Here is a 12,635-nt window from a genome sequence, read left to right on the forward strand (position 1 = left end):
TCTTAACTCATAGCTTGATAATAGTAATTTTGATGGGAACTGAAAACATGTTGGCTGTGTTAAACACTGTTTGTGTACTGGAGTATACAGAGTGTAATGAAGGTAAATAAACTTTAACTCAGAGTTCTCTTAGCAGGTTTGCACATTAACTTTATTTGCATTTACAAAAAATGAAGTGGTTAAAAAAAATCCCAGACACTTGCAAATAAATTGTTTAAAAAAATATTCCAACAGTCATGTTTGTATGTCCTACATCGTATCATACTTTGACATAATGAACAATTTGGTCTCCAAATTTTTTTTAATGTAATATTTGTCATGTGCAGGCAAGCCCTGAGGAAAATCAAGAAGGAAATTTTGGGTCCGAGCACTCTGCATCACCATCACAAGGGAGTAGTCAACAGCAGTTTTTAGAAGTGGAAACAAACCTAGATGATTCAATGGATATTCAACAACAGGTGAAATTTACCATTTCTCATTAAATTACTGAGGTTTGAGAGGAAAAAATTAACTTTAGAAATTATGTTGTCTCTCTTTGTATACCACTGTATGTTTTGTATATTTTTGCTTTTATTTCTCATTTATTTCATAATTAGGACATGGATATAGATGAAGGGCAAGATGTAGTCGAAGAAGAGATTTTTGAACAAGAAGAAAAGAAATCAGCTGTTCGCTCAAGATCAAGAACACACTCAAGATCTCGGTCAAGGTTTCATAATCAACTTATTATTCAAGTATAATCAACTCTGTTCTAAAATACAGAGACTGTGTTATGTTTGTTTTGTTTGTGAATTTTTGGCTTCCAACATGGTTGCGTATTACATTGGAAATGAATTAAATAGTCTATATTTAAACTGGGGATGTGAATGACTAGTTAACTATCCGATAAACAAAGGCTTATTGGATAATCAACAGGCTAGTCCAATAGTTGCTTCCACTGCCCCCTTGCTGTCTCCGTGAGAGAGAGGCAGCAAAGCAGGGGAGAGAGCAGGCAGTGCTTGAAAGCAGCAGCGCTGCATGGAGCCCGGGGCCAGCTGGAGTGTCCCCCAGTGTCTATGCGGCATTTCAAAGCAGCAGCATCACGTGAATCCTGGGATCAGCTGGGGACTCCCCCTGCTGACCTTGGGCTCCATGCGGCGCTGCCTCTTTGAAATACCGTCAGTGCACAAGGGCAGGCCCATGCTGGCCCCATGCTCCCCGCAGTGCTTTGGCCTTAGGGCTGTTGCTCCACTTCAAAGGTGGAGGCACCCTATTGATTAATCGAAATGTAACATCCCTAATCTAAACAGGATTAAGCTGTATAGTTAATTGACTTTTTGGCAAGGCAACTAATTTTTTTTAGATGTGGATTCCTTAAATTTCTAAATAATACAAATACGTAGCTAAAATGTTGACTTTGGGAAGGGCTTTTCTTCTGTAATCCTTATTTTTCTGCTGTTACTTTACATTTCTTTCTTGAAGTCAGACTAATGCCCTTTTTAGCTTCCACACTAAGAGCAGGACATATCTTTCCGCTATACAGTAGGAAAAATCATTTGCATATTATTTTATTAAGCATTTAAACAAACACTAAAGAAAGTCTATATTACTATGCTGAGTGTTGATTTTTAATAAAAATAAAAATGAACATATCTCCCCTGTCCTCTGTTCAAGGTATTAAAATTAATGTTTTGTAGGTCACCAAGAAAACGGAGGTCTAGGTCACGGTCTGGTTCCCGAAAACGTAAACATAGGAAACGTTCACGCTCAAGGTCAAGAGAAAGAAAGAGAAAGTCATCGCGGTCATACTCCAGTGAAAGACGAGCTAGAGAAAGGGAAAAAGAACGCCAAAAAAAGGGATTGCCTCCTATTCGATCTAAAACATTAAGTGGTAAGTAACAGTTACTTTATGTTTCGATATCTTAGTATTAGAGAGAGAGAGAGAGCGATTAGCCCTTTACACTTCGCTGTAAGGAAATGTACCATTTTGACTAATTTTAGTTTAGTAACTGTAGTCTCAAAAGACAATCATTTCATCGTGAAGAAAGTGGGATTCAGTTCCTTCAAAGATTTTACTATTGTAAAAATAATGGGCAGTGGCATCTGTCGCATGAACATTGTTACATCATAGATTCCGTTTAATGTCGAATTTTATATTTGCATTGGAAATATATATAGATTGCCTGGAAAATGATGTGTCAGTTCAGGGGGCAGGGTAGAGTTTGCGATGCTGATTTGAGTTCATTTTATCAATAGGTTCCTGAGAACTATTTCCTCTTCCATCCTATTCTCAAATTACCAGTTTCTAAAATAACAGCATTTTATTATACTTTTTGTGTGTATATAGGATTAAATGGGGGTATATAGAGCAGGATCTACAAGAAAATTACATCAGTTGGGAGTCATTGTTTTTGTGTGACCAGCATCAAGATTGGTATCCAAAACCCAGTTAATTCAAAGTTGTTCATCTTTTGTTCTGGTTCTTTGGAGTGCTATTTGAGACAGCTGTGATCCCTGCAGAAAACACTAGTACTCTGGAGATAGAGAATGAAAAGGAGGGTGGAGAGAGTCTTCCCCATAAAATAGCCTTTAGCCGAGAAGAATGTGTATTGAAGTAGGTGCCAGAAGCCATGAATTCAGATGTCTTTGTCCAGTTAGGATTGTGGCTATTCTGCTGGTACATAATCTGCAACAGATTTCTAGTTAACAGTATGTTTATACTTCACAATCTCAGCTGTGGTTATAGCTATGGATGTATAACCCAGCAGAACTTTTTCTATTCCTGGCTCTATCACAAACTAGTGCCTCTTAAAGTATGTCTGTACTGTCAGATGGAGCAACAGGCAGCAATCAGTCCAGCAGAGGTTACTTATATAGTCTTGATGAGAGATCATTCTCATGTCAGCTTTGGTATTCCACCAGAATGAGAAGCGTGAGGGCAGTTGATGGGAGAGCATCTCCTGTCAACACACCACAGTGAAGATACTGTGGTAAGTAGATCTAAGTACATCAACTTCAGCTACATTATTCTTGTAGCTGAAGTTCTCTAACTTAAGTTGATCTCCCACTTTAACAGGGGTGGGCACAAGACAACGTCCGTGGGCCAGATCTGGCCCACCAAGCCATTTGATCTGGCCCACAGCCACTTCCCCACCCCCAGGCTGCTTCCCCTTTGAGGTTCGAAATGGATGGTGATTCCCTCTAGGCGCCATATGCCCCTTGTAGGACGGGGTGGGAGGCAAGAACTTCACGCACTTCCCCATCCCCAGGCCAATCAGGCTCTGTGGGCAGTGGAGCATGTGAAGTTGCCAGGCCCTGCCCCTTCTGGGGCAGCCCATGACCACTTCCGAAATTTGTGCAATGGCCCCCCTTAAAAAATTATTGCCCACCTCTGCACTACAGTGTAGACCGGCCCTCTGAGAAGTAGATTTACTACAGCAGTGGAAAGAGCTCTTCAGTCACTATATTAAGTGTAAAACTACAGCTATGTCACTGTCAGGAAATGTGATGGATGGAAGGAGTGCTGCACTTTTCTAAACATACCACTATTCAATAACTGAAGCAGAGGTGGAGAACCTCAAGCCCAGAGGCTGGATGCAGTTCACGGATTGCCAGTATTGGGGAGCTTGTGCTGGCACTCCAGCCCCTTTGCTACCCTACTGTAGGGCTGGAGCACACAAAATCTACAAATCTACTAGGCTGGGCTCGTCTAGGCTCATGTGTGAGGGGAATGTGGGAAATGTCTTTCTCCTTCTCAGTTAGGGACCACGTCTGTGAGGTTTTTTTTTTTTTTTTTTTTTTTTTTGCTTCTCACTTGCGTGCAGCCCCTGACTGATTTTTCTGTGGGTCAGTACACCCTGACCCAAAAAGGTTCCCTACCCCTGAACTTAAGGATTGAATTCAGAGAATCCCTGAAAAAAATCCAGGAAATGTTGGCATGGAGCCAGGAGAGCCAATAGGAAGAAGGTGCCAAGATTTAAATTGAAAAAAATGGGTTGCCTGTTCAGTCCCCTTTGTGTGTGAGGAGCAACAGAGGCTGTGAGAGGGATGAAATGAGCTTGGGACAGGCAATGTTTATTTAGAGGCAGTCAGGCTAATTTATTTGTTTTAAGTTTAGTTAAATTCCTCTGTGCTGAGTCCATGTTGTGGCCTCACCTCTCCCCGTAACTAAAGCTGAGTCCCAGGGAAGCAATTCTCTGTGCTTTTTTTCAAGCTCTTTTGTGGTAAAAGAGTTTGAGGTATCCCTCTAGAACCGTGGTCACCAACCCGTCGATCGCAATCAACTGGTCGCTCCGGGGGGCTCAACCAGTTGATCACGAGGCATTTGGGCCCACTCTCCATTTCCCCTCCTCTCCCCCCCCCTCCCCCCCCCCCCCAGAAGAAAACTTCGCTGACGCTACCTCCAGTGACAATGGAGGTAGCTCTGGCTTCCTGCAAGGTGCACTGTGCGCCATGCCCGGGGTTTCAGGAATTGCGCAAGCTGCTTTCCCCTCACCCCAAACAGCCGGCGCATTTCCTGAAACACCAGGTCTGTGGCACGCCAGCGACTTTCTTCTCTTGCTGCCTTACTGCACGGGGTAGGGAGCAGGGGAGTAGGAGTTCCAGGACCGCGCCAGCTCTAACTGCTCAGGAAGCATGTGGCTGCCATGGGGAGCGGAGGAACAGACTTCCTGAGCAGTTGGAGCTGGCTCAGTCCTGGGACTCCTACTCTTCTCCTCTCTCCTCCCCCTTCCTCCCCCCCCCGCGGTGCAGGAAGGCACTAGGCTAGGAGGAAGGAAGTCGCTGGCGTGTGACAGACTTGGCTGTTCAGGAAACACGCCAGCTGTTTGGGGAGCGGTGATTCCTGAGACCCGGACCGGGCGTGCAGCTGCAGGATCCCAAGGTACTGGCCCCCGCTGTCCTCTCCCCATGTCCAGACCCCCTCACGAGTACCCTGCCCCAGCACCCTGCCCGCACCAGCACAATTGGGGCCACATTAATGAGGCTTGGAGGGGTTGTTTTTTTGCATCTTGCTTGTGTGGCCCCAGCTGACTTTACTGTGGGTCAGTGACCCCTGACTCAAAACAGGTTCCCTGCCCCTCTCATAAATAAAGACAAAGCTGAAACCTTTTGTGTTGGACATTATATTTTATTCAAAAATGAAGCCTGGCCAGCAAGCCCCCAATTGGGGCCAAGCACTCCTCTGTCCACAGCATCATAACACTCCTGCACACACTCACCCAGACCCCAAATCTGACCCTGTCATACACTGGAACCCCCTGTCCTGAGCCTTTCTCATCCCCAAACTCCTGCACCTCCACATCCTCAGTCTTCTGCCACAACACTCCTTTACCATCCACACACCTCAAATCTGTGTCCTTAGCCCATCATACTCCCAACCACCCTGCCCTGAGCCCCTCACACACTGAACCCAAACTCCTGCACCCTTACATCCACAAGCCTGTGGCTTGCTGAGGACCCCAACCCTAATCCTAACCCCATCCCTTCCCAGTCTGGAGCCCCCTCCCTGAGCCAGCATCTACTTCTCCTCTTGCATCCACAGCCCCTGTGCAGTCTTTGTTTGAGTAAAGATGCTAATTATCTTACCCATTACAAAGATAGCTTCCCCAATTATCACCTCTAATATCATTAGCTCACAGACATTTTACCCCTCCCCCCCCCCGCCATCCGCCTTCTGTTCTGAAATTTGATTTGTCCTTTTCATATGTGTTCATTTTTTTAAATTGTATCCTTTGGTATATATGGTTGTGACAATTTTCTTCCACTATTTGATCTGAGGAAGTGGGTCTGGCCCATGAAAGCTCATCACCTAATAAACCATCTTGTTAGTCTTTAAAGTGTTTTTTGTTTCAGCTACACCAGACTAACACGGCTACATTTCTATCACTATTCTACTGTATTCTATGGCTGAATTTAAGTACATCACAGTAACCATTAAATGTTTTTAAATTTAACACTACTGCAATACAGCAGGGCTCCAAGTAAAGTAAAATTTCTATCCCTCTTTTTAAGGAACAAGATGTTCTTGTAAAACAAAATTCATTTTTCAACTTTTAGAATAGTTGTGCTCTTCAGAATCAATTCCCCTGGGCTGCTTGATTTCTATCTGAGAAATGTGGTTTAAAAAAACTAGCAGTTTGAAGTTCAATTTTTTGTTCACAAATAATTTTGATAGTCTTCATTTTAATACCTGCAAATTGATATGCCATTAACGCTCATTAAGATAGATACAGATATGTAATATAAAATGATGAAGATAGTCATCAAAGCATTATCCAAATACAACTTTCACAAGAAGGTTAATATCAAAATGAGTATCAGACATGAGTTAGCTTTCAGGTGAATGACTTTTGGACTTTTGATACGAAAAATCTTTCTGTGCAGTTTTACGTTCAGAAGAGGAAGGAAGCTGACCTAATGATCACTCTTTAAATACCAGTTCCTATAATGCTCCTTAACTTTTATTTTTTCATGTATTGTATTCATCTGTTTTGTAAATTGTTCTGTAAGTTTTTAGATTTACATGCGAGATTGCATGCTCAGTAGAAAAGTTGCTTGTTAAAACTACTTGTTTCTTTAATTGGTGCATTAGCTGATGATATATCTTGTGTTTTTATTTCTTGATCTCTTATGATGCGTTTTTTTTTTTAGTTATAAAGATCAAGAACCTTTTACCAAGGCTAGTTTATCTGAATGGAATGTTGTATTTTTATTAGAGCCATGGGCAGGGAGTCAAGATTTCTTGCTTTATCATTAATTCATTTTATCATTTCCATCAAGTCTTAATCCTTGTGCCTCTAATTACTTAAGCTCTGTTCCCCGCACAAAATATTTATAATTCTTGCCTCAGATTGGTTGTTTAGATGTAATTTTTTTTCAACATATTCAACTTATTAGATGAAGAATACAATGTAGTACAAAGTATTGTCATTTTTTAATTCAATGTGTCTTTTGACAGTTTGCAGTACTACTCTTTGGGTTGGTCAAGTAGACAAGAAGGCCACACAGCAAGATTTAACTAATTTGTTCGAAGAATTTGGACAAATAGAATCTATTAATGTAAGTGAGCACAGTGTCCTTCATTTTGAAATTCTGTCTGTCTGCATATTACTAATTTTTAGGAAAGTTATTCTGTATGATATATTTGCCAAATCCATACTAATATGTACTTAATATTAGGAAAACATGACAAACATGAAGCATGTTGCATTTAGGGAAATATAAGATGTGTGAAGTGAAGGGGGAAAAAGTTTTCTTGTAGCTTATTATTATAGGCCAAATTTGTCAAATATGAGTGTCTATGGTTAGATTTCTAAATTCCATTTAACACTCTGAATTGTGATAGGGACAGGCCACATGACTACAGAAGAGTGGTAGAAGGAAAGTATAATAGTCCCAGATTCAATTAGTCCCTTTTCCTGGGATAAACTAACAAAAGGGCTAATCCAAACCAAGCAGAAACTTGCCAGAATCAGTTAGGACAGACAGGGGACTCTGGGGTCAATGGCTGGTGCTGGGGCTGGGCTTTTGGTGGACTAGTAATATTTTATTTGCATATTCATCATTTGCATAATGAATACGCACATATGCAAATAAAGTGTTCCCAGTACACAAAAAGTTTGTGAATAGGTTTGCCAGTCCCGGTATCAAAAAAGTTGAGAACTACTGGTCTAAACAACAGTTAATTGCTATAATAATGAGATGTTTTTTTTTTTTCACAGATGATTCCTCCAAGAGGTTGTGCATATGTCTGCATGGTTCATAGACAAGATGCATATCGTGCTCTTCAGAAACTTAGTTCTGGATCCTACAAAATTGGATCTAAAATTATTAAGGTAAGCCATGTTTTGTTCAGTAACATAGTCTAACTTAAATATAGCAGAAATCTTTATATGATTTAACCATGTACTTTAAAAAAATACTGGTTTTTTTCTATATTATGAGTCTGATTAAGGTATGCAAAATAGAGCATGAGAAGGAGGCAAAATAACTTCTGTTAGTATTAAGTAGAGTAGGAAATTTTCTTATAAAATGTGTATTTGGGTAGGAAGTGAGACAGACCTTAAAATGGTAACCTGCTGTTTAAGGAATACTTTGGAAGTTTGAACACACAAAGGACTGGGAGTCAGGACACCTGGATTCTATTCCTGACTATGCAGAGTACTTAAACGCTAGCTTAATTTCAGGTTTATATGTACAGGCAGTCCCCGGGTTACGTACAAGATAGGGACTGTAGGTTTGTTCTTAAGTTGAATCTGTTTGTAAGTCGGAACTGGCATCCAGATTCAGCCGCTGCTGAAACTGATCAGTTTCAACAGCGGCTGAATCTGGACACCAGTTTTGACTTACATACAGATTCAACTTAAGAACCCCAGGCGTCCCCAAGTCAGCTGCTGCTGAAACTGATCAGCAGCTGATTCCAGGAAGCCCTGGGCAGAGCAACTCTGCCTCTGGCTTCCTGTAGTCAGCCGCTGGTCAGTCTCAGCAGCGGCTAACTTGGGGACGCCTGGGGCAGAGCAGCTCGGGTGCTGCTGGGTTGGTCCAGTAGCGCGGCCGCTCCTCGGCGCTACTGGACCAACCCAGCAGCACCCCAGCTGCTCTGCCCCAGGCGTCCTGATTCAGCCACTGCTGAAACTGATCAGCAGCGGCTGAATCAGGACTCCTGGGGCAGAGCAGCTGGGTGCTGCCGGGTTGGTCCAGTAGTGCCAAGGAGCGGTGCTGCGGGACCAACCGGCAGCGCCCCACCTGCTCTACCACAGGCCCCGGGCTAGCTGCGCCCCCCCCCCCCCCCCCAGCAGACCAGGGAGACGCCGAGCAAAGCAGCGGAGGACCCGGGGCCGGACCCGCGGCTGCTTCCAGGTCAGCTGGAAGCGCCGCGGATCCGGCCGGGTCCTACGCGGCTTTGCTCAGCGTCTCCCTGGCCTGCAGAGCAAAGCTGATCTGGAAGCACTGCGGGTCCGGCCTGGGTCCTCCGCGGCTTTGCTCAGCGTCTCCCTGGTCTGCAGACCAGGGAGACGCTGAGCAAAGCCGCGGAGGACCCGGCCGGACCCACGGCCCTTCCAGCTGATCTGGAAGCGGCCGCGGGTCTGGCCCCGGGTCCTCCGCCGCTTTGCTCCCTGTCTCCCTGGTCTGCTGGCTCCCCCAGCAGACCAGGGAGACGGGGAGTAGCTTTTCTCGCCCCGGAGGAGGCGGGTGGCGGGACCAGGCGTCCCGCTGCTCCAGTCCTCCGGGGCGAGAAAATTCCCGTTCGTAACTGCGGATCCGACATAAGTCGGATCCGCGTAACTCGGGGACTGCCTGTAGTCTCATTGATTTTAGTGAGGACTGTATGTTAGAAGTTAAACATGTGCTTTTACTAATTTACTCCAATACCCTTTGGTAAGTCTTTTTAGCTCTATGCCTCCATTTTTCCATTTGTAAATTAGAGATATTTAGCACACTTCTTAAAGTTCTTTTGGGTCTTTGGTTGCAAAGGTCTTCCAAGCAGCCACTGCTGCTAGATGTTGAGAGCACGCCCTATTGCTTGGTACATATACAAGTGAAGCATCAGTTCATGTACAGTGGAGCACAATCTTGCACTGATTGGAAGGTGAAGTGGATAACTCAAGTGTTTTAATTCAGCTACATCATCTAATTTAATTTTATTTTCAGATTGCTTGGGCTTTAAATAAAGGTGTGAAAACAGAGTACAAGCAGTTTTGGGATGTGGATCTTGGAGTTTCGTATATACCTTGGGAAAAAGTGAAATTGGATGATTTAGATGGCTTTGCTGAAGGAGGCATGATTGACCAGGAGACTGTAAATACAGGTATGAATAATTAAAAATATTTATTTTCTTTATTCCTTAAATTCATTTTCAGTAAATGTGTATTTATGGTGTACATGTTCTTTTTTGCATTTGTTGTAGAGTAGGGATGTAAGCAACTAGTGTAATGCTTGTAGTTGAGCAGGAATTTGACTGGTCACTCTCCCCCCCCTCCCTGCCCCCCCTCCCGGCGCTGCCTCTGTGAGAGAGGCAGAAAGAGGGGGCAGCACGAGCTGGTGCTGGGGAAGAGATGGTTAAAAGCCTGTGTCCCGCTCTCCCAGCACTGTCTCAATGGGAGGCAGGGAGCAGCAGGGGAAATGACATGAGCGGGGATTGAAACAGTCCCACTCACGATGGTCCGGTCCGTGCTGCTCCTTTCCCTTGGAAATATACAAGAGCCACCTGTGGCTTTTGTACATTTCAAAGGAAGAAGCACAGGATGGAACCTGCACCAGTGGGAATTGCTTTAGTTCCCACTGCCTCTATCCCTTTGAAATGTACAGGAGCTGCCTATACTTCAAAGGGAGAGAGGCAGCAGGAATCCACTGTGTCTCACCCGCTGCTCTTGTACATTTCTAAAAGAGAGACACAGTGAGATGGCGAGCGCTCTCCTTATTGACTAATCGAGTAGTCGATGGAAATTCCTTTGACTACTCCATTAGCTGATTAATCGAAATTTAACATCCTTAGTTCAGAGGGCACTGAGCTCTTAAATCCAGAAATTTGGATTTCTTCTGTCTTGCATTTGAGTCAACATCTGACAGTAACACTGCAGGTCAGCATAATACTATGCCAACATTCAGACCATTGGAGTTAAGCATGACAATAAATATTAATATTTTTAAAAGTGGCTTTTGATTTTCTACATTGTTACTAAGTACATATGCAAATATTAGTGCTTGTAAAATCTGAGACATGATTGACACATCAGGCCTAAAGATGTAAAAGTAAAATGATGGAAGAGACTGATCTGGATATCCTTTATTGTTAAATACTTTCTGTTGAGACTATCGGTGATATTTGATCCTTTTTTCCACTGGTTTATAATCTGTTTTGTATCACAGGGCTTATCTACACAGTTCAACAGTTCAGGGTGCTCTGGCTGGGGTCGCCCCAGCCCAACAGCGGCAGGTGGAGAGGCATCTTCAGTCCAGCTGGGCAGGAATACCTCCCCCAACCCTCGCCTGGCCCCTTCTTTAATCAGTTAACCAGCTAAACATCTGGGTTAACTGGTTAAACATCTCAGTTAAACAATTAAATGGGATTTTACATCCCTAGTTAAGATTGTGGGGGTGTGAACTGCACACTTCTCCTATATGTGCACACTGCAGGAGCTAACTAAAGAGGCCTTGTTATGTAAATTAACTAAGAGTTCATATTATGTGAAGTTAGGTACCTTTTAGTTCACACCTGTGCCATCCCCATATGTAAACTGCAAATTCACCCCCCCCCCCCCCCCCGAGTCCAAATTGTGGGGCCTTGTAGACATTGCTTTAGATACTGTTAAGGAATGTTTGAGTGTATAAATATTGGTTTTACTAACTGTGGCAGCAAAATTAAATTTGAATCTATACTGAAAATTAATTCCAACACCTTGTGTTTAGAATGCCAACTTCGTTTTTCCTTGGGATATTGGAGGCAGATTTTTTGTTGTTGTTAATCACACTATTTGACCATGTGTCAGATTAGTCACTCAGTAATATAGACATGTTGTAAAATATGCATGACAGTACATAAGGGGCTGCTACATTCTTTATATGTCATGAATCATTTATAAAGTGACAATCAACTTAAATTTCTTGAACATTTTAAAACAAATCAGTTTCTGATGGAGCTACATTTAATTGTATACCTGGAATTTTTTGTTCATTCTCCATTCACTTAAAAAAAGTTACAGGATGTTTGTGTTCTGCTTCTGATGGTCGAGGGTCTTTCTGCCAAGAGACTGATTCTGTGTGTCTATATCTATATAATTTTTACGTATTTCATTTTTCACCCACCAGATACTTTTAGTTACAGTAGGCTTCATTGTTGCTTGTCACTTTCTAACCAACATATGATTTTTTTTTTTAAGTTGATTGTGGGGTTTTTAATGTGGAAATGAAAACAAACTAAACTCACTTTTCACAAAATACCTTTTTTATTTTATTTAGAGTGGGAAACTGTGAGGAGTGCAGAGGCTGTTAAAGAGAATATCCAAACTACTCAGAGTGCAACTGTTGATAAGAATACGGCCGTTACCACACAGACAGAAGCATATACTCAACCTGTAACTATGCTGCAGGTCAGTTTTGAGCCCGGTTTGGGGGTCCCCCTCCCACTTTTTTTTGTCATTGATGCAAGATTTCTAACTTAACATTCTAAGTTAACATAGCCAATTGTGAGAGTTGAGCTTTTGGCATTAGTATTTTTTAATGTTAAAGTAGTTCTTTTGGGCTTCAGAATGAAGATCAGTTTTTTTAGTCTATTTCCATAACTTTCCAAACAGTTTAAAAAAAACTATTCTCCATGCCTTCAGTAGTGTTTTTTTTTTTTTTTTTTTTTAAACCAAATCCTGAGACGTTGCTCTTTTTTATTGGAATGAGGATCTTCTGTATGCGTTCATCCTAACTCCCTTGATACCCAAGGTGCTCTGCAAGATAAGAAAAACCTATTCAGGGGAAATGAAGAGTGTTCTGTTATGTAACAGGAAGCAGTGTATTTGTGACATACATGCCCAAAAATGGATGATATTCAAGCAGATGTGATTTAAACATCTTACACCTAAACCCTCTCCATTGCCATTTGTACTAGATACATTTTATAGCTAAAATTGACAAGATTATCTTTAAACTCATAAAAGTGCATTTGA

General features: G+C 42.6%; 1 protein-coding gene across 6 annotated transcripts in view; it reads left to right on the forward strand.

Annotated features, from left to right (window-relative positions):
* Nucleotides 1-12,635, forward strand: part of SCAF8 (SR-related CTD associated factor 8) — a 206,604-nt gene that overhangs the window by 57,979 nt on the left and 135,990 nt on the right. For all 6 annotated transcript variants that reach the window (XR_012902730.1, XM_075924488.1, XM_075924487.1 and 3 more), the window contains 7 exons: nt 327-458; nt 597-709; nt 1,677-1,870; nt 6,938-7,038; nt 7,701-7,814; nt 9,631-9,787; nt 11,938-12,068. Coding sequence is in view for 5 of the 6 variants with exons in the window: in XM_075924488.1 (XP_075780603.1) it covers nt 327-458; nt 597-709; nt 1,677-1,870; nt 6,938-7,038; nt 7,701-7,814; nt 9,631-9,787; nt 11,938-12,068 (942 nt within the window). In the remaining variant the exon portion in view is untranslated. The remainder of the gene's footprint in view (nt 1-326; nt 459-596; nt 710-1,676; nt 1,871-6,937; nt 7,039-7,700; nt 7,815-9,630; nt 9,788-11,937; nt 12,069-12,635) is intronic.

Source organism: Pelodiscus sinensis, chromosome 3 (genome assembly GCF_049634645.1).
Source record: "Pelodiscus sinensis isolate JC-2024 chromosome 3, ASM4963464v1, whole genome shotgun sequence".
Lineage (NCBI taxonomy): Eukaryota > Metazoa > Chordata > Testudines > Trionychidae > Pelodiscus > Pelodiscus sinensis.